Here is a 27,140-nt window from a genome sequence, read left to right on the forward strand (position 1 = left end):
ACAAGCTAGTCCAGTAGTGGGTCACTAGGGCACATTGTTGTCTATGTATCCACACATGTACTTGAGTTTCTAATCAATACAACTATAGCATGGATAATAAAAGATTATCATGAAGAAGGAAATATGATAACAACTAATTTATTATTGCCTATAGGGCATATTTCCAAGAGTCACCCACTTGCACAAAGAGTCAATAATCTAGTTCACATCACCATGTGATTAAGACCCAATGAGTTCTGGGGCTTGATCATGTTTTGCTTGTGAGCAAGGTTTTAGTCAATGGGTGTGCAACATTTAGATCTTTGTGTACTTTACAAATATCTTTGTCATATTATAGATGTTGCTACCATGCTCCACTTGGAACTATTCCAAATGAATGATCCATTATACTAATCTGGTTTGCAACTGAGAGTCATCTGGATTGGTGTCCAAGCTTGCATCAATGCAACCCTTTACGACGAACTCATTCATCACCTCCATAGTCGAGAAACATTTCCTTAGTCCTATAGTTACTAAGGATAACTGTGACCGCTATTAAGTGATCCAGGGTCTCGAGGCGCTCTTGCTACGCCTCTTGGTCATAGGCGGTCCGGGTGGCCTTCCGCTCGTGGAGAGCCACGTCCTCTTCTCACTCGATGATGGCCGCCTCCCGCAGGGTCAGGTCTGCCTCATGCCCGGCGCCCCGAGGGGCGGATGTGGTGTATCGGACCATGCGCCCCAAGGCCTCGTCCTCGCCCCCAAGGGGGTAGTAGGTCCTCTGTGTTGGGGAACGTCGCATGGGAAACAAAAATTTTCCTACGCGCACGAAGACCTATCATGGTGATGTCCATCTACGAGAGGGGATGAGTGATCTACATACCCTTGTAGACCGTACAGCAGAAGCGTTAGAGAATGCGGTTGATGTAGTGGAACGTCCTCATGTCCCTCGATCCGCCCCGCGAACAATCCCGCGATCAGTCCCACGATCTAGTACCGAACGGACGGCACCTCCACGTTCAGCACACGTACAGCTCGACGATGATCTTGGCCTTCTTGATCCAGCAAGAGAGACGGAGAGGTAGAAGAGTTCTCCGGCAGCGTGACGGCGCTCCGGAGGTTGGTGATGACCTTGTCTTAGCAGGGCTCCGCCCGAGCTCCGCAGAAACGCGATCTAGAGGAAAAACCGTGGAGGTATGTGGTCGGGCTGCCGTGGAAAAGTCATCTCAAATCAGCCCTAAAACCTCCGTATATATAGGTGGGAGGGAGGGGGCCTTGCCTTGGGGTCCAAGGACCCTCAAGGGGGTCGGCCGAGCCAAGGGGGAGGACTCTCCCCCCCCCAAACCGAGTTGGACTAGGTTTGGTGGGAGGGAGTCCTCCTCCCTTCCCACCTCCTCCCTTTTTTTTCCTTTTCCTCTTGATTTTTCTTCTCTTGGCGCATAGACCACTTGTGGGCTGTCCCACCAGCCCACTAAGGGCTGGTGTGTCTCCCCCAAGGCCTATGGGCTTCCCCGGGGTGGGTTGCCCCCCCCCCCCCGGTGAACTCCCGGAACCCATTCGTCATTCCCGGTACATTCCCGGTAACTCCGAAAACCTTCCGGTAATCAAATGAGGTCATCCTATATATCAATCTTCGTTTCCGGACCATTCCGGAAACCATCGTGACATCCGTGATCTCATCCGGGACTCCGAACAACATTCGGTAACCAACCATATAACTCAAATACGCATAAAACAACGTCGAACCTTAAGTGTGCAGACCCTGCGGGTTCGAGAACTATGTAGACATGACCCGAGAGACTTCTCGGTCAATATCCAATAGCGGGACGTGGATGCCCATATTGGATCCTACATATTCTACGAAGATCTTATCGTTTGAACCTCAGTGCCAAGGATTCGTATAATCCCGTATGTCATTCCCTTTGTCCTTCGGTATGTTACTTGCCCGAGATTCGATCGTCAGTATCCGCATACCTATTTCAATCTCGTTTACCGGCAAGTCTCTTTACTCGTTCCGTAATACAAGATCCCGCAACTTACACTAAGTTACATTGCTTGCAAGGCTTGTGTGTGATGTTGTATTACCGAGTGGGCCCCGAGATACCTCTCCGTCACACAGAGTGACAAATCCCAGTCTTGATCCATACTAACTCAACTAACACCTTCGGAGATACCTGTAGAGCATCTTTATAGTCACCCAGTTACGTTGCGATGTTTCATACACACAAAGCATTCCTCCGGTGTCAGTGAGTTATATGATCTCATGGTCATAGGAATAAATACTTGACACGCAGAAAACAGTAGCAACAAAATGACACGATCAACATGCTACGTCTATTAGTTTGGGTCTAGTCCATCACGTGATTCTCCCAATGACGTGATCCAGTTATCAAGCAACAACACCTTGTTCATAATCAGAAGACACTGACTATCATCGATCAACTGGCTAGCCAACTAGAGGCATGCTAGGGACGGTGTTTTGTCTATGTATTCACACATGTAAATGAGTCTTCATTCAATACAATTATAGCATGGATAATAAACTATTATCTTGATACAGGAATTATGATAATAACTATATATTTATTATTGCCTCTAGGGCATAATTCCAACAGTCTCCCACTTGCACTAGAGTCAATAATCTAGCCCTCACATCACCATGTGAATTACATTGTAATAAATCTAACACCCATACAGTTCTGGTGTCGATCATGTTTTGGCCGTGGAAGAGGTTTAGTCAGCGGGTCTGCTACATTCAGATCCGTGTGCACTTTGCATATATTTACGTCCTCTTCCTCGACGTAGTCGCGGATGAGGTTGAAGCGTCGTTTGATGTCTCTGGTCTTCTTGTGAAACCGTGGTTCCTTTGCTAAGGCAATGGCACCAGTGTTGTCACAGAACAAGGTTATTGGATTCAGTGCGCTTGGCACCACTCCAAGATCCGTCATGAACTGCTTCATCCAGACACCCTCCTTAGCCGCCTCCGAGGCAGCCATGTACTCTGCTTCACATGTAGAATCTGCTACGACGCTTTGCTTGGAACTGCACCAGCTTACTGCACCCCCATTAAGAATAAATACGTATCCGGTCTGCGACTTAGAGTCGTCCGGATCTGTGTCAAAGCTTGCATCGACGTAACCTTTTACGGCGAGCTCTTTGTCACCTCCATATACGAGAAACATCTCCTTAGTCCTTTTCAGGTACTTCATGATATTCTTGACCGCTGTCCAGTGATCCACTCCTGGATTACTCTAGAACCTACCTGCCATACTTATGGCCAGGCTAACATCCGGTCTAGTGCACAGCATCGCATACATGATAGAACCTATGGCTGAAGCATAGGGGACGGAGTGCATATGCTCTCTATCTTCATCAGTTGCTGGGCACTGAGTCTTACTCAATCTTGTACCTTGTAAAACTGGCAAGAACCCTTTCTTGGACTGTTCCATTTTGAACCTTTTCAAAACTTTATCAAGGTATGTGCTTTGTGAAAGTCCTATCAGGCGTTTCGATCTATCCCTATAGATCTTAATGCCTAGAATGTAAGCAGCTTCTCCTAGGTCCTTCATAGAGAAACTTTTATTCAAGTAACCTTTTATGCTCTCCAAAAGCTCTACGTTGTTTCCAATCAGTAATATGTCATCCACATATAATATTAGAAACGCCACAGAGCTGCCACTCACTTTCTTGTAAATACAAGATTCTCCAACCACTTGTATAAACCCAAATGCTTTGATCACCTCATCAAAGCGTTTGTTCCAACTCCGAGATGCTTGCACCAGTCCATAAATGGACCGCTGGAGCTTGCACACCTTGTCAGCATTTTTAGGATCGACAAAACCTTCGGGTTGCATCATATACAACTCTTCCTTAAGGAAACCGTTAAGGAACGCCGTTTTGACATCCATCTGCCAGATTTCATAATCGAAAAATGCAGCTATTGCTAACATGATTCTGAAGGACTTAAGCATCGCTACGGGTGAGAAAGTCTCATCATAGTCAACTCCTGGAACTTGTGAAAAACCCTTTGCCACAAGTCGAGCTTTATAAACGGTCACATTACCGTCAGCGTCCGTCTTCTTCTTAAAGATCCATTTGTTCTGAATAGCCTTGCGGCCCTCAGGTAGTATCTCCAAAGTCCACACTTTGTTCTCATACATGGATCCTATCTCGGATTTCATGGCTTCTAGCCATTTGTTGGAATCTGGGCCCACCATTGCTTCTTCATAATTTGCAGGTTAATTGTTGTCTAACAACATGATTGATAAGACGGGACTACCGTACCACTCTGGAGCAGCGCGTGATCTCGTCGACCTGCGTGGTTCAACAGAAACTTGAACTGGAGTTTCATGATCATCATCATTAACTTCCTCCTCAACCGGCGTCGCAACGACAGAGGTTTCCCCTTGCCCTGCGCCACCATCCAGAGGGATGAGAGGTTCGACAACCTCGTCAAGTTCTATCTTCCTCCCACTCAATTCTCTCGAGAGAAACTTCTTCTCGAGAAAAGCTCCGTTTTTAGCAACAAACACTTTGCCCTCGGATTTGAGATAGAAGGAGTACCCAACTGTCTCTTTTGGGTAACCTATGAAGACGCACTTTTCCGCTTTGGGTTCCAGCTTTTCAGGCTGAAGCTTTTTGACATAAGCATCACATCCCCAAACTTTAAGAAACGACAACTTTGGCCTTTTGCCATACCACAGTTTGTATGGTATCGTCTCAACGGATTTTGATGGTGCCCTATTTAAAGTGAATGCAGCTCTTTCTAATGCATAACCCCAAAATGATAACGGCAAATCAGTAAGAGACATCATAGATCGCACCATCTCTAACAAAGTACGATTACGACGTTCGGACACACCATTACGCTGTGGTGTTCCAGGCGGTGTTAAATGCGAAACAATTCCACATTGTCTTAAGTGAGCACCAAACTCGAAACTCAGATATTCACCCCCACGATCAGACCGTAGGAACTTGATCTTCTTGTTACGATGATTTTCCACTTCACTCTGAAATTGCTTGAACTTTTCAAATGTTTCAGACTTGTGCTTCATCAAGTAGACATAACCATATCTACTTAAATCGTCAGTGAAGGTGAGAAAATAACGATATCCGCCGCGTGCCTCTACGCTCATTGGACCACACACATCGGTATGTATGATTTCCAACAAGTCACTTGCACGCTCCATTGTTCCGGAGAACGGAGTCTTAGTCATCTTGCCCATGAGGCATGGTTCGCACGTGTCAAGTGAATCAAAGTCAAGTGACTCCAAAAGTCCATCAGCATGGAGTTTCTTCATGCGCTTTACACCAATATGACCCAAGCGGCAGTGCCACAAAAATATGGCGATATCATTGTTTACTCTAACTCTTTTGGTCTCAATGTTATGTATATGCGTATCGCTATCAAGATCCAATATGAACAATCCTCTCACATTTGGTGCATGACCATAAAAGATGTTACTCATAGAAATAGAACAACCATTATTCTCAGACTTAAAAGAGTAACCGTCTCGCAATAAACAAGATCCAGAGATAATGTTCATGCTCAACGCAGGCACTAAATAACAACGATTTAAGTTCATCACTAATCCCGATGGTAGCTGAAGTGACACTGTGCCGACGGCGATTGCATCAACCTTGGAACCATTTCCTACGCGCATCGTCACTTCGTCTTTCGCCAGCCTTCGTCTATTCCGCAGTTCCTGCTTCGAGTTGCAAATGTGAGCAACAGAACCGGTATCGAATACCCGGGCACTACTACGAGAGCCGGTTAAGTACACATCAATAACATGTATATCAAATATACCTGATTTTTCTTTGCCCGCCTTCTTATCTGCCAGATACTTGGGGCAATTGCGCTTCCAGTGACCCATACCCTTGCAATAGAAGCACTCTGTTTCAGGCTTAGGTCCAGCCTTGGGTTTCTTCGGCGGATTGGCAACAGGCTTGCCGCTCTTCTTCAAATTGCCCTTCTTGCCTTTGCCGTTTCTCTTGAAACTAGTGGTCTTGCTCACCATCAACACTTGATGCTCTTTACGGAGTTCAGACTCTGCGACTTTCAGCATCGCAAACAACTCGCCGGGAGACTTGTTCATCCCTTGCATGTTGTAGTTCAACACAAAGCCTTTATGCTTGGCGGCAGTGATTGAAGGATTCTGTCAGTGATAGCTTCTTGCGGGAGTTCAACCCCCAGCTCAGCTAGACGGTTTGAGTACCCAGACATTTTGAGCACATGTTCACTGACGGACGAGTTTTCCTCCATCTTGCAAGCATAGAATTTATCGGAGGTCTCATACCTCTCGATCCGGGCGTTCTTCTGAAAGATAAACTCCAACTCCTGGAACATCTCAAATGCTCCATGACGCTCAAAGCGACGTTGAAGTCCCGGTTCTAAGCCATACAAGACTGCACATTGAACTATTGAGTAGTCCTCCTTACGTGCTAACCAAGCGTTCTTAACATCCTGATCAGCCGTAGCGGGTGGTTCATCTCCTAGCGCAACATTAAGGACATAATCCTTCTTACCAGCTTGTAAGATTAGCTTAAGATTACGAGCCCAGTCTACAAAGTTGCTTCCATCATCTTTCAACTTAGCTTTCTCTAGGAACGTATTAAAATTCAGGATGACTGTCGCGTGAGCCATGATCTACAACACAAATATATTCAAAGTGGACTTAGACTATGTTCAAGATAATTAGAGTTCAACTTAATCAAATTATATGCTAAACTCCCACTCAAAAAGTACATCTCTCTAGTCATTTGAGTGGTTCATGATCCACTTACACTATCCCAAGTCCGATCATCACGTGAGTTGAGTATAGTTTCAGTGGTAAGCATCCCTATGCTAATCATATCAACTATATGATTCATGATCGACCTTTCGGTCTCATGTGTTCCGAGGCCATGTCTGCACATGCTAGGCTCATCAAGCTTAACCCGAGTGTTTCGCGTGCGCAACTGTTTTGCACCCGTTGTATGTGAACGTTGAGTCTATCACACCCGATCATCACGTGGTGTCTCGAAACGACGAACTGTAGCAACGGTGCACAGTCGGGGAGAACACAATTTCGTCTTGAAATTTTAGTGAGAGATCACCTCATAATGCTACCGTCGTTCTAAGCAAAATAAGGTGCATAAAAGGATTAACATCACATGCAGTTCATAAGTGACATGATATGGCCATCTTCACGTGCTTCTTGATCTCCATCACCAAAGCACCGGCACGATCTTCTTGTCACCGGCGCCACACCATGATCATCCATCAACGTGTTGCCATCGGGGTTGTCGTGCTACTCATGCTATTACTACTAAAGCTACATCCTAGCAAAATAGTAAACGCATCTGCAAGCACAAACGTTAGTATAAAGACAACCCTATGGCTCCTGCCGGTTGCCGTACCATCGACGTGCAAGTCGATATTTCTATTACAACATGATCATCTCATACATCCAATATATCACATCACATCGTTGGCCATATCACATCACAATCATACCCTGCAAAAACAAGTTAGACGTCCTCTAATTTTGTTGTTGCATGCTTTACGTGGTGACCAAGGGTATCTAGTAGGATCGCATCTTACTTACGCAAACACCACAACGGAGATATATGAGTTGCTATTTAACCTCATCCAAGGACCTCCTCGGTCAAATCCGATTCAACTAAAGTTGGAGAAACCGTCACTTGCCAGTCATCTTTGAGCAAAGGGGGTTACTCGTAACGATGAAACCAGTCTCTCGTAAGCATACGAGTAATGTCGGTCCAAGCCGCTTCAATCCAACAATACCGCGGAATCAAGAAAAGACTAAGGAGGGCAGCAAAACGCACATCACCGCCCACAAAAACTTTTGTGTTCTACTCGAGAAGACATCTACGCATTGACCTAGCTCATGATGCCACTGTTGGGGAACGTCGCATGGGAAACAAAAATTTTCCTACGTGCACGAAGACCTATCATGGTGATGTCCATCTACGAGAGGGGATGAGTGATCTACATACCCTTGTAGACCGTACAGCAGAAGCGTTAGAGAACGCGGTTGATGTAGTGGAACGTCCTCACGTCCCTCGATCCGCCCCACGAACAATCCCGCGATCAGTCCCACGATCTAGTACCGAACGGACGGCACCTCCGCGTTCAGCACACGTACAGCTCGACGATGATCTCGGCCTTCTTGATCCAGCAAGAGAAACGGAGAGGTAGAAGAGTTCTCCGGCAGCGTGACGGTGCTCCGTAGGTTGGTGATGACCTTGTCTCAGCAGGGCTCCGCCCGAGCTCCGCAGAAACGCGATCTAGAGGAAAAACCGTGGAGGTATGTGGTCGGGCTGCCGTGGAAAAGTCGTCTCAAATCAGCCCTAAAACCTCCGTATATATAGGTGGGAGGGAGGGGGCCTTGCCTTGGGGTCCAAGGACCCTCAAGGGGGTCGGTCGAGCCAAGGGGGAGGACTCTCCCCCCCCAAACCGAGTTGGACTAGGTTTGGTGGGAGGGAGTCCTCCTCCCTTCCCACCTCCTCCTTTTTTTTCCTTTTCCTCTTGATTTTTCTTCTCTTGGCGCATAGACCACTTGTGGGCTGTCCCACCAGCCCACTAAGGGCTGGTGTGTCTCCCCCAAGGCCTATGGGCTTCCCCGGGGTGGGTTGCCCCCCCCCCCCCCCCGGTGAACTCCCGGAACCCATTCGTCATTCCCGGTACATTCCCGGTAACTCCGAAAACCTTCCGGTAATCAAATGAGGTCATCCTATATATCAATCTTCGTTTCCGGACCATTCCGGAAACCCTCGTGACGTCCGTGATCTCATCCGGGACTCTGAACAACATTCGGTAACCAACCATATAACTCAAATACGCATAAAACAACGTCGAACCTTAAGTGTGCAGACCCTGCGGGTTCGAGAACTATGTAGACATGACCCGAGAGACTTCTCGGTCAATATCCAATAGCGGGACCTGGATGCCCATATTGGATCCTACATATTCTACGAAGATCTTATCGTTTGAACCTCAGTGCCAAGGATTCGTATAATCCCGTATGTCATTCCCTTTGTCCTTCGGTATGTTACTTGCCCGAGATTCGATCGTCAGTATCCGCATACCTATTTCAATCTCGTTTACCGGCAAGTCTCTTTACTCGTTCCGTAATACAAGATCCCGCAACTTACACTAAGTTACATTGCTTGCAAGGCTTGTGTGTGATGTTGTATTACCGAGTGGGCCCCGAGATACCTCTCCGTCACACAGAGTGACAAATCCCAGTCTTGATCCATACTAACTCAACTAACACCTTCGGAGATACCTGTAGAGCATCTTTATAGTCACCCAGTTACGTTGCGACATTTGATACACACAAAGCATTCCTCCGGTGTCAGTGAGTTATATGATCTCATGGTCATAGGAATAAATACTTGACACGCAGAAAACAGTAGCAACAAAATGACACGATCAACATGCTACGTCTATTAGTTTGGGTCTAGTCCATCACGTGATTCTCCCAATGACGTGATCCAGTTATCAAGCAACAACACCTTGTTCATAATCAGAAGACACTGACTATCATCGATCAACTGGCTAGCCAACTAGAGGCATGCTAGGGATGGTGTTTTTTCTATGTATCCACACATGTAAATGAGTCTTCATTCAATACAATTATAGCATGGATAATAAACTATTATCTTGATACAGGAATTATAATAATAACTATATATTTATTATTGCCTCTAGGGCATAATTCCAACACTCTGGGCCTGGTCAGGCCAAGCGCGGGGGAAGACGCCCCTGGTGGGCCGACGTGGTGCTTCTAGGGTGTCGGCGCCCTGGAAAGTTCTGAGACCGAATTCGCTGGGTCGGACAAGGTACAAAAGAAGAAGCAATGGCAACGGCGTACTTACTCATCGCTAGCGGCCCAGCGTCGTCGCAGCAGGGACAGTCACGGCTCCAAAGGCCCCCCGCGCGCCTCAGTGTGTGGGTCATCCCTTCTGGACGCATAGGAAGAGAGGAAGGAGGAAGAAGGCGGCGTTCGCACGAGAACGATGAAGTAGCGCAGGAGGGGGCGGAAGGGAGAAGTTGTGTGGTGGCGGCTCCCCCCACGGGTGTGGCAGTTTTATACACCCACGATCGTGGGCCCCCAGGAGTCATGGGAAGTGGAGGCGACGTGCGCTCCATCGTGCGACGCACGCCGTGCCAAGACCACGGGCGAATGCGGCTTGCGTCGGCTCGTTCCCTGAATAGGCCATTCCGTGCGCGTAGCGGACGCGAGAGTAATCTTACGGGGGGAAGGATGGCGTGAGTGGGTGGCGCTCGTCAAGAGAGCAATGATGGATGGTGTAGCTCGCAGGTTTTATGACAACTCACTCGAGATGGTTTTCGAAGCGTTGCAGGGAGGAGAAGGGCTCCGCAACCCGCCGGGCGCCACGCGCCGAGCCTAGCCCGCAGGCGGTTGGGGCCCGCGCCGCTTCGTCCCCCCCCCCCCATCGAGCGGAGTCGTGCACGACCCAGGCCCGGGGGCTACTATCCGGCCCCTGGGACGAGGGGTACCCAGGCCCATCGGGCTGCGGCCCTAGGCACGACACGCTACACAAGACTGGCTCGGCCCATCGGCAAGACGAACAAGGAAGAACCTTGCGAGGCAAGCGTGTGAGGACCATCGCCAAGGACCACGAGAGAGCGCTCGCTGTAAGGACACGTCCTCAGGCCAGCCCCAAGGCTCCCGCGGGGCGAGCTTGTGAGGGGCGACCTGGCGAGGGTCTCATAATCTTGTGCCTTCACGTGAGTGATGCAGGTTGCGCAGGAGCGGTGCCATCGGGCATGGACAGTAGGGGTTTTCACTTCGGTGCTAAGGAAGCGGGGCCAGCTGGTGGGCTCCCAAAAGCAACTCCCAAAGACTTACTGATCGGTGCAAGAAGACTAGGGCTGGGGGCTCGGCAGGGCGGAGCTCACCCACGAGCCCACCAGCGCGTCACCAGGAAGGACTTTTGCAGGCAAAGACCACCTTTGCCAGGGCGGACCGCAGTCTTGTCCCCTTTTGAAATGGTCATTGTGGCGACCCTTCCCGCCGAGTGTGTTTTCGAGGGAAGAGGACCAAGGCCAGTATAAAAGAGAGGCCCGACCTTTGTAGCAGGGGATGGGAGAGTCCTCCTAGGTCAAAAGCTCGCCGTTGTACTTGTCTTCCACCTCAATCAATCCAGACAAGCAGGAGTACGGTTTTACACCGCAAAGTGACCCGAACCTGGGTAAGCCGCGCGTGTGTTCTTGTTCGCTTTCTTTAGCTCGAGCCATTGGAGAGTCGCAGTGAAGTTGAGAGGTAGAACAGGGTAGGAGAGGGAGCACACCCTAGAGTTCGAACCATTCCTGATATGCGGAGCCCCGATTCCGACACTTTCTTCATATTTATTGGATTTAAGGTTCTTGTATGAGAGCCCACTCCCTCCATTTTTTTCACGTCTCTTTCCTCCACATAGACAAAAGTGCCGGACTATAAACCCACTATTGTACTTGCTCTAAACAGCTTGTACCAACAATTATGAAAGCTAAAAGAGCTCGGTAACAATCAAAAGCAGAGACAACACCATTTTTGTTTCTGAAAACAAGTGAGCACCATGCTGAAAGGTACCTACGAGATTTTGTACTGGTAAAAAAGAACATGGCTGTCCTTAAATCAGTTTCTACAGGAGAGAATCAGAGAAACCATAATTTTTTTTTTTAGAACAGAGAAACCATAAGTTGAGGCTGCAGCAACATTTTCATAGGGACTGAATTTTTTTGGTGATATTTCATTGAAACGCAGAGCATCAGCAAGAAATGGCAAGACTTGTACTTGTTCTCTGCCGGTTCAGCATCTATAAGAAAGAAAACGACGGTTATTTACACCAGATAAGCTGCTGCATCTTCTAGTAGATTGATAGTTCTCAGATAGTTTCTCTACTGCTACTGTTTATCACCCATGTCAAGAACTAGACATTGACCAAAAGAGAACTGGGAAAGCAACACAGGGTATTACGGTGACACGCTGTCGAGCCAAACAACGACTTGCTCTATGGATGGACGCTGGCGAGGGTCAGTGCTGATGCACCTGCATGCTGTTTCGAGAACAGACATAAGCTGCTTCTCATGGGCGTTGCTCCAAATCAGCCTGTCAAAAATCTGCTCTTCCTTGTTCTCAGATTTCACCTGGAGAGCCCAGGAGACCAAGTCCCTGGATCCCTTGACTTTCGACACCTCCACAGGCCGTCTACCGGTGAGAAGCTCCAGCAAGACGACCCCGAAGCTGTAGACGTCCCCTTTCGGGGTGGCGATCAGTGACTGGCTGTACTCAGGTGGTATGTAACCCAAGGTGCCAACTAGGTCAGTAGTCACATGAGTGTCATAGGGCTGTATTAGCCTTGCTAGCCCGAAATCAGCCAGGTGCGCCTCAAAGTTCTCGTTCAGAAGAATGTTGCTTGACTTCACGTCTCGGTGGATGATGTTTGGCTCGCAGTCCTTGTGCAAGTAAGCTAATCCCCTGGCTGAACCCTGAGCAATTTTGAGCCTTGACTCCCATTTCAGCATGTAACCACCATCCGCCCTCTCGTGCAGCCAGTAGTCCAGGCTACTGTTCTCCATGTATGTGTAGATGAGCAACCTATCGTTTCCATGGCGGCAGTAGCCTCTCAGCGTAACAAGATTCTTGTGCTGAGCCTGGGACAGCGCTTCCACCTCGGCACGGAACTCCCTCTCCATCTGCCCACAATCACCAGAGAGTCGCTTCACTGCCGCCTTGGTTCCATCTGGGAGGTAGGCCTTGTAGACGAGACCAAATCCACCACACCCTATAATGTTGGCTTGATCAAAGTTGTTGGTCGACCTAATGAGGTCACTAACAGTTAGCTCCTTCGCAGAATTCTGAAAGAACAGCACTGGCTTTGAGTAGGAATAATATGAGTCATGACAAGCACCCCCACCATCAGTGTCTTCATCATCGATAGCACTGGCCTCACTTTTAGAAATGTTAACCAAAATAACACACAAAACTACTGCAAGTGCCAGCCCCATGCAGATTGCCACGCCAAGTATTTTGTTTTTCCTGTTCCTGATGCTTGTTGCAGGCTGTGTTTCATTGTTAACATTAGTTTCCCCAGACTGATTCAGGCTACAGGAAATTAACCTGCATAAACCTGGGTTGCCCTCAAAGCTGGAGTTTGTGAAGGTGAAGAACTGCCCTCCATTTGGGATCGGCCCAACCAAATGATTGTGAGCCACACTGAACTTAGACAAGAAAGTGAGATCTGTCAGGGATGGCGGTATCAATCCAGTAAGATTATTGGAGGATAGATCAAGGACCTCCAAATTCTCCATCTTGGAGAGTGCATCAGGAATGCTCCCAGACATGAAGTTGTTGCTCAGATCCAGCACATGTAGCTCTTTCAAGTTTCCAAACTCAGGCCAGATGGTCCCATTCAGACCATTGTCATTCAAGAACAGCGATGGTGGGAAATTCGAGAGCTGGTTATATTGCCGTCCACTTGTGCTCCTGTTATGCTTCACATACAATGGCATGCTAGTGAAAGCCATACCCTGCGAACTCCTGGCAGTCATAAGGCCCTTCAGCTCTGTCAAACTCTTGGGTACCTCGCACACCAATGAATTGTTTGAGAGATCCAAGTAGCTCAAATGGTCAAGCTCACCAATCCACGACGGGATGGTGCCGACCAATTGGTTCCAGGACAAATCAAGCACCTCCAATTTCCTGCACTGAGCCAGCCATTCCGGAACCCTTCCCCTTAGAGCACAATCGCCAAGAGCCAACACCTCTAGGCTGTTGAAACCCCCAATGCCAATGTCAGGCAGCTCCTCACCGCCGAAATTCTTGGTGAGAATCAGTGTAGTGAGGTTTTCACACCGGCGCAGCACGGTAAGCGCCCCTGAGATGTTGTGCAAGCTGTTGTTGGACAAGGAGAGCATGGAGAGCGATCTGAGACGACCGTAATCCTCGGGCAATTGCCCCATCAATTTGTTCCTGGCAAGGCTGAGTGACTTGAGGTTACCGCAATCCGCCAAGCTAACCGGGAGTGTTCCATTCAGGTGGTTTGTTGCGAGGTCAACAGAAGCAAGCAGTGGCATACCAGAGAAGTTGACATGAGTAATTGGACCGGACAGGGAGTTGTTCCGGAGGTTGAGGTCGCGTAGGGATGACAAGGACGACAACGATGGCGGTAGCGACCCTGAGAAGCCATTGGAGTGGGCGGTGAAATGCTCTAGCGACCTTAGGTCGCGGAACACGTCCGGGAGCCGACCAGAGAAGCGGTTGACGGATAAATCCAGCAGGGTGAGGTTTTTTAGCTCGCGGAGGCGCGAGGTCACCTGGCCGGCGAGCCCATTGGAGGCGAGGGAGAGCTTGTGCAGTCCGGTGAGGCCGAAGAGCTCGGCAGGGAGGGCGCCGGAGAAGGAGTTTGCGCCGAGGAAGAGCTCCTGGAGCGTGGCGGCGCAGGGCGGCGGGTTGGCGGACGAGGGGAGTGAGCCGGTGAGGCGGTTGACGGAGAGGTCGAGCACCCGCAGGGCCGGCGCGCCGGCGCATAGGTCGGGCCCGAGCGCGCCGGAGAGGGAGTTATTGCTGGCATTGAAGGCAACCAGACCCGGGAGCGCGGCGAGGTCGGGGATCGAGCCGACGAGCAGATTCGCGGAGAGGTCGGCGGCGCGGAGGCCGGCGAGGCCCGCGACGGCGGATACGCCACCGGAGAGAGCGTTGCGGCTGAGGTCGAGCTCCGCGAGCCGCGGGAGCCCGGCAAGGGCGTCTCCCGGGAAGGGACCCGCGAGCCCCCGGCCGGGGAGCCGAAGCTTGGTGACGCGTCCACGGACGCCGTCGCAGCCCACGCCTTCCCAGGCGCAGCACGAGCCGCCGCGACCGGACCACGCGGCGCGGAGGAGAATGTCCCCTCCGGCGGTGAGGTTCCCGGCGAAGGCCCGCAGCGCGCGGAGGTCGTCCGGGTGGCACGCCGCCGCCCCGGCCGGCAAGAGAAGCGAGGACAGGGTCAGGAAGAGGGGCAGAAGGCAGCATTTCCCCATGGATTCAGCCTAGCAATTGCAAGAGGTCAGAGAGAAACCATCTGGGGAGGGGGGAGGAGCGGAGTGGAGTGGAGGGGGGAGTAACGACTCGAGTGGTTCGAAGCAGAAGCAGCAGCAATTATGTGATGTGATGTGATCTGATGCGAGGCGGAGTAGGCGCGAGTCGAGCCAGACTCCAAAGTCCACTCTACTCCACACTTCCACACACACCCTCTCGTCCTCGGGGACAGCAGAGAGGCTTTGCGTCCCCGTTCCGTTTCCGTTTCTTTCTCTTCTCTGGGCGTGAGCTGGTAAACGGGAGGGGGTGTGTGGGTTGGGAAGTTCCGTGGGTTGGCAGCAGCCAGCAGCAGTGCCCTGCCCATCAAAAACTACCGCATTCAGGTCTCCACAGGGCGATCTAGAGCACTGACGTATTAACTTTTTACGGAGGAGCTCTGAAGATTTTATTAAGAGAAAAAAAACAAATACGAAATGACCCGATTTATAAAAAAACAAACTATTCCCTCCATGAGGGCCGGGCCGGTAAAATCCAAGTCCATGTGCTAAAGTAAAAAAAGGCCCTATCTCACTATAAAAAAAATTAACTAACGAGTAATTATAATGTATATATATTTCGTAGAATTTTTTATAATATATATATTATAGTATCTTACATAATAATTGGATATATAAAAAACCAAACCTATTCAACTCCCATTGCGTAATATGTATTTAAACAATATTATTTTTTTAGTATTCTTTAAAATAAAATCATCAATGACATCCGCGTAAAAATGGACTCCTCCTCCCACCACCCTCCCCTCCACCCACGGCACCTCCTAGCCACTCTCATCGCCGGTGATCTCCATGGATCTCCCTACTAGATTACTAGGATGGATTCTCTCATCGCATGGGATTTCTCCTATGGCCAGAAGGTGGCTGCACAGGTGCATTGTCGGTTCAAATCTCCGGTCCACTTCGATGGATCTCTTTCTTCTTCGGCTTTCTTCTTGGTGGTGGCATTCAAATTCGCCTCCTTCCGTCTGGATGTGGAGTCTGTTGCCATGGCTCTATGTTCTTGCCTGGGTGGCAATATTAAGAAGTTGGACGTTCAAATTTTAAGTGATAACAGATTCAGATTCTCCGTTTCATCAAATTGTGTGGGGCATTTCATTCACTCTCTGGTGGGTTTTTCGGCTCCGGAGTTCTACTCTAATTTCCATTTGTTTCGAGGTACTCCCATCTCCTCCTCGGTTTTTGATCGCATTGTAGATCCAAACTGGAATTCTCCTCGAGGCAGATCCCATGCAAAGCAAAAATACCTACGCAATGTTCCAGCTTTCATCTCTAATGGCGTGCATGGACATCAACGTCCTCCGGTGGCGGCTGGCTCAACTTGTCGGTCCACAAATGCTTCTGGTTCGATCAATGGAGCTGCAAAATCATGGCTAAATTCTCTTTCAAAGGAAAATCTTAAGGAGATGGGATCTCAAACCAACATTTCTCCATCATCTTATAGAGATCCTCCTATTACACATTCCATTGATTCTCAGTTGGATCCCTCGTCTAAGACGCAAAGCCATGTTGATGAGCTTTCTTCAGTTAAAATTGGTGCTTTTTCGAACTTTTTCAATTGAAATCTTTTAAAGTGTTAGATTCACCTATGTGAAAGAGGTTTTTCAAAGGAAGAACTCGTCAACTTATGTCATATATGCCAGACATCAAATGGGAAGACATTCGTGAACTGATTTCTGTGGGGTATTCAAAATCAGAGATTATTTCTGTCATTTGTAAGTTCAAACTTGCATGCACTTCGTGTTTCAGTATGGGGCACTGCAAAAATTCTTGTATCAATGGGCCTAGATGCTTTATCTGCTTCGAGCTAGGTCATATCGCTGCGGGTTGTTCTGGCTACCGGTTTTCAAGCCAGAGAAGTATATCTCCAGTAAAAATCAGCGGTTTAAATGTTACTGGTTGCAACAACCTGATCTCAGCTACAAACTATGACCATTTTTGCCCTAGATGTCTACAATCGGGCCACTCATATCGCTCTTGCAAAAAAAAACCGAGATGCCAATTCTGTTTCTCGTATGGTCATTCTGTTGTTGGTTGTTGGAAAGTGAGATCCTCTGGGAAAGTAGTTTGGCAACAAAAACCAAATTCCTCTCATATTCCGCAACTCAAAGCTCCTCATGTTTCTTCCCCTTTAGTTGACCTCACCGTTGCTACCTTGGAGCCTTCCCCGCCTCCATCGTCGGTGATGGCAAACTTCACGTGTAATCCGTTTGCTTTCCTGCCATCGGGCGTCTCCATCGAGCAAGGACCAGCTGATCGCAAGGTTAGGGCAGATATGGCTCTCAGCGCCACTCCACCTCTCTGCAACGATGACTTCACCATTGCTGAATCCAATAGACCGATCCCGATCCATCTTCGTCATGTTGCCAGGCAAGAAGTTGCAAGACTCCTAAACCATGACAGGTATTTTTTTAGAGATGTTCAAGACACCGCATTGGGGCTAGGCCTCTTCCGTTTCAATAATGTATTAATCACAGATGCGGTAGTTGGAGAAACATATTTGCTAGGGGAAGACAATGAAGTTACTTTCGTTAAGCATGCTGAAGGTCTGATGGAAAACTAGAGGGAACTAATTTCTGGGTTGAAAAGGTTGTCTCTCAGTTTGGAAAGTTAATTCTATGGTTTGCTCCTTGGGAATCTGCCTCCTACATCCTTGTCAAAACTTGGGTCATGAGCCCCTCTCTAGTTCCCTCTAGTTTGGTGCTGAGACAAATGGGTGGACAACGTCGGTCTTGGACTGTGCCGGTATATATATCGCGCACTACTGGTGGCAATATTCATGTGCATCAGGTTCCTCTGGCTAGGGAAGACCCACCTCCGGGGGATAGCAATCAACCTCATCCTTTACATGGCCCTCATACAACAGCTGAGCAAGCCTTCCAAGCACGGCTACAGATTTGGCTCCAACAGAATGGTGTATTTGGTCCTGCTAATGCTGGAAATTAGGATGAGGAGGAACGTGTAACCCCAGATCAGCAACATGCTCCACTACTGTAACGACCAAGATGCGGTCCTTTCCTATCTGGGGTCGAGGCCCCCGAATAGGAAAGAAGCGCATCTAAGCGTTTCGCAAGCAAGTAAACATAGCACATAATAATAATTACAGTAGAAAATCTGGGATCCAACTGTCTTCTTATTAATAATACAGAGTACAACGCAGATACAAACAAGGTAGTTCCGGTACGGACTACAAAACAAGGAAAATGCTATGCTACCCACTGCAGGCCCACGATCACGACCACGGCTCAATCCTCTGGATAGTTCACGTAAAGGCGATCTGTCTCCTCGTCGTACTGCCATGCCAGCTGGGTGCCGTCGGGATCATCAGTCTCTGGGGTACCTGTACCTGCTGGGAGTTTCGGAGGAATCCGTGAGCCACGGGGACTCAGCAATCTAAGACCTTGGTGCCAGAACTAGTCATGTTATTGGGTAAGGAAGGGGTGAAGTGTTTCAGGCTGCTGCATCCTATGACTGAATAAGTGGCTAACTTACGCAAGAAGGAAGTGATAGTGGTCTACGTTAACGATCGGGGATACTTGATCAGAAAGTGATCCTGAACACCTACCTACGGCAATCATAGCCCCACCGTGTTCCTGATCGAAGAGAGGTCTTCGAAGGGACAGTCACGGTTACGCACACAGTTGGCATATTTTATTAGTTTATGTCTAAGTTATCTAGTACCGGATGTTAACAAAATATTCCAAGTTGCCACATAACCGCGAGCACGGCTTTCCGAAAGATTAAACCCTGCAGGGGTGCTCCAACTAGTCCATCACAAACGAACACAGGCCGCAAAGGCATCCTCTATCACGAATCTCGTGATCTCGTCGGATTCCTTAGAGGAAAACCTCAACTCTGGGGAAAACCAAAACTTCACTAGGATTCCTATACGCAAGATATACCGCTAAGGTAAGACACGACTAGCAGGACCTCCCGACGTGTCGACGACCCTGATAAGAGCCGCGTATCTCAGTCTCAGGACACGCCGGATGAGCGATGGTTACCACGCCAAAACACCGAGTTGCCCCGGGGAGCGTAATAAGCTTCTCTGGTTTGGACCAACACTCATGAGGAGCACTGGCCCGGATTGTTGATTAAATTCCTCGGGGTAGCTATTCCCTATGCAGTTTATTATTAGGTGATTAGAAAATAGTACCAATGTTGGGTCCTGCCGGACAAGCCTTAACTCTACGCGATTTATCGAGGGGGTCCCCATAACAACCCCGAACGTGTTAGGAGCGATCATTATGGAATCAAACACCGGTAACCGGTAACTAAGGCGGCAATAACGGAACAAAGCACCCGGCATAGGCTAGGCCTCCCGTCATTTACCAAGTATATAGGTGCATTAAATAAATAACAGAAATTAATATAATGATATCAAGCTCATGTCATCACATGAGTTTAAAACACCTGCAACTAACAATGCTAACATTAGCAGCTGAGCAAGCCTACCTAGGCATGCAAGTTTGCTAGGAAGGAGTAAGGTGTTTAGGCTCATGGCACATGAAGAGGCAATATATTTTTAGTGGTAGGCAGCGAGCAATTTGACATGGAATCGAAACTAACATAACAAGCCTAGAGATGGGAGCAAGGTCATATCATCTTGCGTGTGATATCCTCAGTTTGGCATGGTTCTGGATCGTCCTGCACGTACTCTCCTGACTCCACGTATTCGTTCTCCGCTCCCGGTGCTACCCAACATAATAATAACAGCCAATGAACAGAAGCACCACGAAATGCAACAATCACATGATGCATGAGATGAAAGTTGAGCATGCAACACTATTTCTATCACTAGCACAAGCAAAATAAACTACAACAAGTTTCTGGACAGAACTTTGCACTAAACTATTTGGACATGCATGGGAATGATATGAAAAGGTGAAGCTCGTTAAAACGGGTCAAAACCATATAAAGTACTTTGCAAACGGAGCTACGGATCAACGGGAATCAACGGAACACGATATGAAGCTCTACGTGAAAGATTCAACACCACACACACAATTGGCACAAATCTGGTGTTCCCAGGTTGCCAAGACATATATTAACCCAACATGAATGAAATGGAGCAAGGTAGAACACCACAACAACAATTGAGCACAAACTTTGAACAAAATGGCAAAACTACGCAATCTGCCAGTTTTTGCATCTTAGCTGTTTGTGAGCAACATGCAACATAGCTACGGGTCTTCAAATATGACAATTAATATATGTGGCTGTTGCCAACCAAGAACACTACAAGTCCCAGCAAGAATCACAGCAAAAGGATTTAAACTCTAGAAGATACAAGGCCACAAACTTTCCCAAAACCATCAGATCTCAGGGACTTAGTGAAAATTCCTGCACCTGAGTTTCTGTTTCTGTTCTGAAGCTTTTTGACAGCAATCAAAACACAAGCTACTGGACTCCAAATGACTTGAAAAATGACCGTAAGCTTCACAAACATACCAGGTTCAAAACACTAGCACTGAACTAAGTCCAGTTCTCAACAGAATGACCAGCACAACCTCATCTACAGGGGAAGAAAATGTTTCCAGCATCCCAGACTTAGTGAAGTTTCAGAGTTCAAAAATCTGGAATTTTCCAGCCACATGCCCACTTTGTCTAGGCATAGTTTGCACACACATGTCACCAAGAGGTGATTGACACCACTATGGTGTTGAGCACAAACCCCTACTACTAACACACAAAGACCCATGCCCTTGGGCTCCATCTATACCATGGAAGCAAAGCCCAAACTTTCAACAAAATGTAAATGCAACTCCATAGGGTATGCTTCTAAGATGACAATTACATAGGTGAATCTTATGTGCACAATGACAAAGTGACATGGGGGTTTGAACCCCACGTTTGTGTCATGCACATCAACAACACCAACACACACAATACCTCACTAGCACCATCTCCCAAGCACCTAGATCCACACCACTACTCATGTAATCAAAGCAACCATCACTAGAACAAGACCTACTATGCTTATACACGCACTACCTAGTGCCACTTCAAATGCAAGCACCTTCAACAAGAAGTACCTACCCATGTTACCACTACACTTGCCACCAAATCTTAGGATCAACTTCTAGGAAGCAACCCCATACACACAATTTAGTGCCACTAAACTCATGTGTATGTACTCACACCCACAACATGTATGCTCTCCTCATATGAACACACACACATCCAAGCCTGATATGGCACCTCTTATTGCAGCATAGGATGAAAAAAATAGATAAAAATAAATGCCAAGCCATCTATGGATTGTGGCACAAGACAAGAAACAAAGCAATGTGCATATCAGCAGATACACACAACAGAGTTACAAGGGGAAAACAAAAAAAGGGAAAAAAACGAAAGGGGGCACACCAGGGATCGAACCCCTGTGCCTCTGGTGCAAAGTCGCCTGCGCTACCACTGCGCTACCCTAGACAGCTCGACAGAGAGGGGAGCCCAACCAAGGTAAGGTGCCATGATGCTGATACTACTGAGCCGACGAAAACAATAAAAAAAAGGGGAGGTTCTCTCCCTGGGATCGAACACAGGACCTGCTGATAGCAGGGCCAAGGCTCCAACCACTGCGCTACCGATTGACAACTGTTAGATCCGAGGAGAAACGCAACTAAACTGATATGGGCACCTTGCTCTGCGCTCTGCACTGGGGTGCGCCGGCAACAGAGAGGCCGCCGTGCACCACCCTGCTGAACCTGCTAGGCTACGGCGGGGGCGCTGGGTCCACAAGGAGGGCGCCCCTACTGCTACCGAGTCCGGCGAGCACCACAACACCACGACGCTGCACCCTCGCCCACACACAGCAAGCACGAGCTCTCTCTCTCTGCCGCTACCCGGCTCGCCGGCGAACGACATAGAGGGGGACGCTGGCGACTACCACGAGCACCAACGGATGTGCTAGGCAGCGGAGGAGGAAGTAGGATCCTTCCCTGCCTCGAGACCGACCTAGTGCCGCTTCCCACGACGAGCAGAGACTGCGGCCTTAGACTGCGTCGTTCCCTGCTACTGCTACGCGAACTCACCTCTCCACCAAACAACGCACGCACAACCAAGCTCGGGCAAGGAAGCACCGCACTACGCCTAGCCGGAGCCGACGAGGGAGAAGGGAGGACGAAGGAAGGGGAAGGCGACTCACCCTGGGTAAGGAAGGAGGGAACCCACGCGACGAGACGACGGAGAGGGAGGGCGAACTGCTGCTGCTACTGAAGAAGAGGAAGAAGAACCCCCGGACCGAGGCGACGACGGGGTCCTGGCCGTCGTTGTGGTCGCTCCTCGACCTCAACGATGGCGGGAATGGAGCGCGGGGGACGACCCCGAGCCCCTGGACATGGCCACCGGTGCCGGAGACGACGGAACGGCGGGGTTGACGGTGGAGGCGCTGCACTCTCTCTCTCTCTCTGCTACTTCTCAGAAGCTTACCAAGGAAGAAAGAGGGAAGGGGGAAGCTGGCGGCGCTGGGGGGACGGAGAGGGAACCCTAGGGCGGAGGAGGAGGCCCCGGGCTCCTTTTATCGTCTCGGGAGGCGAGCTCGAGCCGCTGGATTAAGGGGGAGGCGATCGGGAGGCGGAGCGTTGGTCGTACAAGAGTGACGTCGGGAGGAAGAAGAAAACGGCTCGCCAGCGGGCTCTGTCGCCAGGGTAACGGGCCAAGGAGGAGGAGGTGGCTCGCCTGGGCTGCACTGGACAGGGGAAGCGTGGCCACCGAAGGGAGGAGGCCCATTTGGTGCCAGGGAAAAAAAAAAGAAAACACGGGGAAGGGTTTGGTTTTTCTCTTTTTTAAAAAAAAAAATAGACAACTCAGATAGGATTAAAAATCTCTAGCCGTTCTATTGGGGTAAAAAAAATCAAAGCAAAATGCCCCTAGCCATAAGGAATTATGGCCTACTCAAATAAATTTGAAACAAAATATTTGGAGCCAATTGGATTAAATACAAAACAGTAATTAATTTACCGTTTTGGGTTTATTTGCTCCTTTAAAGTCAAAGAACAAATCAGCAAAAATTGCATCACCTCTAACCACAATTTACTCTAACCACCAGACTTTTTAGAAACATTTTTGGGAAGAAGGAATTTTGACAAGGAATAATAGGAGGGAAAAGGAATTTAAATAGCAAGAGCTTAAAATGACTAGCACTCACCCTAACATTACACACACCATTATCACATGCATCACAAGATAGTGCAATACCACCACATAACCCTAGCAAGATCACATGCACTCACAACACCACAACACTACTCCTAGTAAGAACATATGCAACATGATCATGACATGCAATCATAAGGTATGGCAAGGAATGATATGTTATGCATGCATGCAAGGGAAGTAAGTACTAAGGAACACACATGAAATCATGGCACAAAATGATATCATCACAATCTCTGACAAGGTGGTCCCACAAGGAGGGTTACAAAAAGGGAAAGTCCTACACTTGGGGCATTACAAACTCTCCCACACTACAAAGAAGATCTCGACCTCGAGATCTAAGACTGAAAGAAATCGGGAAATTCGGAACGGAGGTGATCCTCGCGTTCCCACGTAGCCTCTTTATCGGAATGGTGTGACCACTGCACTTTGAGAAACTTGACAGACTTGTTACAGGTCTTGCGCTCAGTCGCCTCGAGAATCCCAACTGGATGCTCGCGATAAGAGAGGTCAGGCTGAAGATCGATATCTTGAAGATGCACAGTGCGCTCGGGGGTCTTGAAACACCTCCGAAGCTGAGAAACATGGAACACATCATGGACATTTGCAAAGGTTGACGGAAGCTCGAGCTGGTACGCGAGGTCGCCCCTCTTGCCAACCACTCTGAACGGACCAACGAAACGAGGCGCAAGCTTGCCTTTGATGCCAAAACGCTGCATACCCTTCATAGGCGACACCTTGAGATAGACAAACACATCAAGCTCCTACGACATGTCACGGTGCTTGCTATCGTAATAGCTCTTCTGACGGGACTGCGCTGCTCTGAGGTTGTCGCGAATGATCCGACACATCTCCTCAGCTTCTTCTATCATATCATTGCCAAGGATCTGACGCTCGCCTGTCTGGGACCAGTTGAGCGGAGTACGACACTTCCTGCCATAGAGAATTTCAAACGGAGCCTTGCCATAACTAGCTTGATAACTGTTGTTATACGAGAACTCCGCGAAAGGCAGACAATCCTCCCACTTCATGCCAAACGAGATAACACAGGCTCTCAGCATGTCCTCAAGAACTTGATTCACCCTCTCCACTTGACCACTAGTCTGAGGATGGAACGCTGTGCTGAAGCGGATCTTCGTGCCCATAGCAGACTGAAAAGAGTCCCAGAACATGGAAGTGAAGATACTCCCACGATCTGATGATATCATCATAGGTACACCGTGCAGCGAGACAATCCTCGAGGTGTACAACTCTGCCAGCTGAGCTGCTGAAATGGACTCCTTGACTGGAAGGAAATGCGCCACTTTACTCAATTTGTCGATGACGACGAAGATAGCGTCATTACCCTTCTTGGACTTCGGAAAACCTGTGACGAAGTCCATCTCAATGTGATCGAACTTCCACTCGGGAATCGGCAAAGGCTGCAAGAGGCCCGCTGGTCTTTGATGTTCTGCTTTCACCCTTCGACATACATCACACTCATTAACGAATTGTGCAATTTCATGCTTCATACGGGTCCACCAGAAACTCTGCTTCAAGTCATGGTACATCTTGGAACTTCTCGGATGAATAGAAAGCATAGAATTATGAGCTTCTCCCATGATCACCTTCCTGAGATCACCTTTCGGAATGACAAGGCGGTCCTCGAAAAACAAAGTGTCCCTGGCATCAACAGTGAAACACTTATACTTGGGAAGACTCTTTCCCACACCAATCTTGACCTTCTTCACCATAGTATCAAGTAGCTGAGCTGCTCTGACCTAATCTTCCAAGGTAGGAGAGATCTGAAGGTTCGCAAGAAAACCCTGAGGAACCAGCTGAAGATTGAGCTTCCTGAAAGACTCAGAAAGACCCGGCTGGAGAGGTTGCAGAATTAGACTGTTGCAATATGCTTTCCTGCTCAATGCATCTGCCACAACATTTGCCTTGCCTGGCGTGTACTCAACACTCGGATTAAAATCCTGGAGCATTTCCACCCAACGTGTTTGCCGAAGATTCAAGTTAGGCTGAGTGAAGATATACTTGAGGCTCTTGTGATCGGTGAAAACTTCAACCTTACGTTCCAACAAGACATGTCTCCAAGTCATCAAGGCGTGCACAACAGCTGCTAGCTCGAGATCGTGCACAGGATAGTTCTTCTCCGCAGGCTTCAGCTGCCTGGAGGTATAAGCAACCACCTTTCTATCTTGCATCAAGACTGCACCAAAGCCTTGAAGAGAAGCATCACAAAAGACCTGGTACAGCTTGGAATCATCCGGAGGAGCCAATACCGGAGTGGAGGTAAGCTTCTCTTTGAGTGTATCAAAAGCTAGTTGACACTCTGGAGACCACACATACTTGACACCCTTCTGAAGAAGACTAGAGAGCGGCTTGGCGATTTTGGAGAAGTTCTCAACGAATCTTTTGCAATATCCGGCAAGACCGAGAAAGCTTCGAAGCTGCTTCACATTCTGCGGAGGTTCCCATTCAACAATGGCTTGAACCTTGGACGGGTCAACCTTAATGCCCTCGGCAGAGATAATATGCCCAAGATACACCACTTCTTTCAGCCAGAACTCGCACTTGGAAAACTTGGCATACAGCTTGTATTCTCTCAGTTTATCAAGCACCAACCTGAGATGTTTCTCATGTTCTTCCTCATCCTCAGAAAAGACCAGAATGTCATCAAGATAGAGCAAGACAAACTCATTCTTGAATGGCGAGAAAATATAGTTCATCAATCGGCAAAAAGTTGGAGGAGCATTAGCGAGACCAAAAGACATGACCGTATACTCATATGAGCCAAAACTGGTCCTAAATGCCGTCTTTGGAATGTCTTCCTCACGAATGCGAATCTGATGATAGCCCATTCTGAGATCAAGCTTGGAGAATACTTTAGCACCTTTCAGCTGCTCAAACAACTCATTTATGTTCGGAAGTGGGTATTTGTTCTTGATTGTCTTCTTGTTCAATGGGCGGTAATCGACATACAGCCGTTCCGTACCATCTTTCTTCTTGACAAACAGAACACCACATCCCCACGGAGACGAGCTTGGTCTGATCAAACCCAAACGCTCCTGCTCATCGAGTTGCCTCTTGAGTTCCTTCAACTCTTCTGGACCCAGCTTGTACGGCCGTTTGCACACTGGCTCTGTGCCTGGCTCAACCTCAATGACGAACTCCACTTCACGGTGCCGAGGCATCCCTGGCAGCTCTTCAGGAAACACGTCCTGATATTCGCAGACTACTGGAACTTGCTCAATGGGATTGATCTCACCCTTTTCATTCAAAGAGAACAAGCGGATTGTGTCATCGCGCGCCGCGAATATAATCACATCCTCCGAAGAGTGGGTAAGTTTCACTTCTTTAGCTTCCCAATCAATTGATGCCTTGTTCATGGCCAACCAGTCCATACCAAGGATCAAATCAATGTCGGACTTGCCCAAAACAATAGGAGATGCCAGAAAAGCATAATTGTCCATCTTGATAGAAACATCCGGAACCCTCATGAACGAACTCATGCGCATGCCCGGAGAAACCACACGGAAGGGACTATCCAAATGAATTGCAGGAATATCATGCTTAGCTAAGAAAGGCTTGGAGATGAAGCAATGCGAAGCACCAGAATCAAACAAGACTTTAGCAGGAAAATCATTGACTAGGAGATTACCCATGATCACATCTGATGAATTTTCTGCCTCAGCTGCATTCACCATGTTGACTCGAGCTGATCTGGGGTTGAACTTCACAAGAGCGTTGCTAGGAGGTTTGCCTAGAGGAGGAGGCGGCAGACGGAGCTGAGAAGTGCATTTGTTGGCATAGTGACCCTTCTGCCCACATGTGTGACAAGTGACCTCTGCTGGCTGCCGGAACTGAATCTGAGGAGGCCCTTGCTTCTGATGTTGATATCTCTGTTGGAATCCAGGGTTGGATGGGCGGGAAG

The 27,140-nt window shown here is 48.5% G+C and overlaps 1 protein-coding gene across 1 annotated transcript; it reads right to left on the reverse strand.

Moving 5' to 3' along the window:
* Window positions 1-11,709: 11,709 nt before the first annotated feature.
* LOC123426367 (phytosulfokine receptor 2) lies at window positions 11,710-15,168 on the reverse strand. Its single transcript, XM_045110178.1, has one exon. The coding sequence runs from the start codon at window positions 15,008-15,010 to the stop codon at window positions 11,966-11,968; it is 3,045 nt and encodes a 1,014-aa protein (XP_044966113.1). The 5' UTR covers window positions 15,011-15,168; the 3' UTR covers window positions 11,710-11,965.
* Between the last annotated feature and the right edge of the window lie 11,972 nt (window positions 15,169-27,140).

This window comes from Hordeum vulgare, chromosome 2H (genome assembly GCF_904849725.1).
Source record: "Hordeum vulgare subsp. vulgare chromosome 2H, MorexV3_pseudomolecules_assembly, whole genome shotgun sequence".
Taxonomy (NCBI): Eukaryota; Viridiplantae; Streptophyta; class Magnoliopsida; order Poales; family Poaceae; genus Hordeum; species Hordeum vulgare.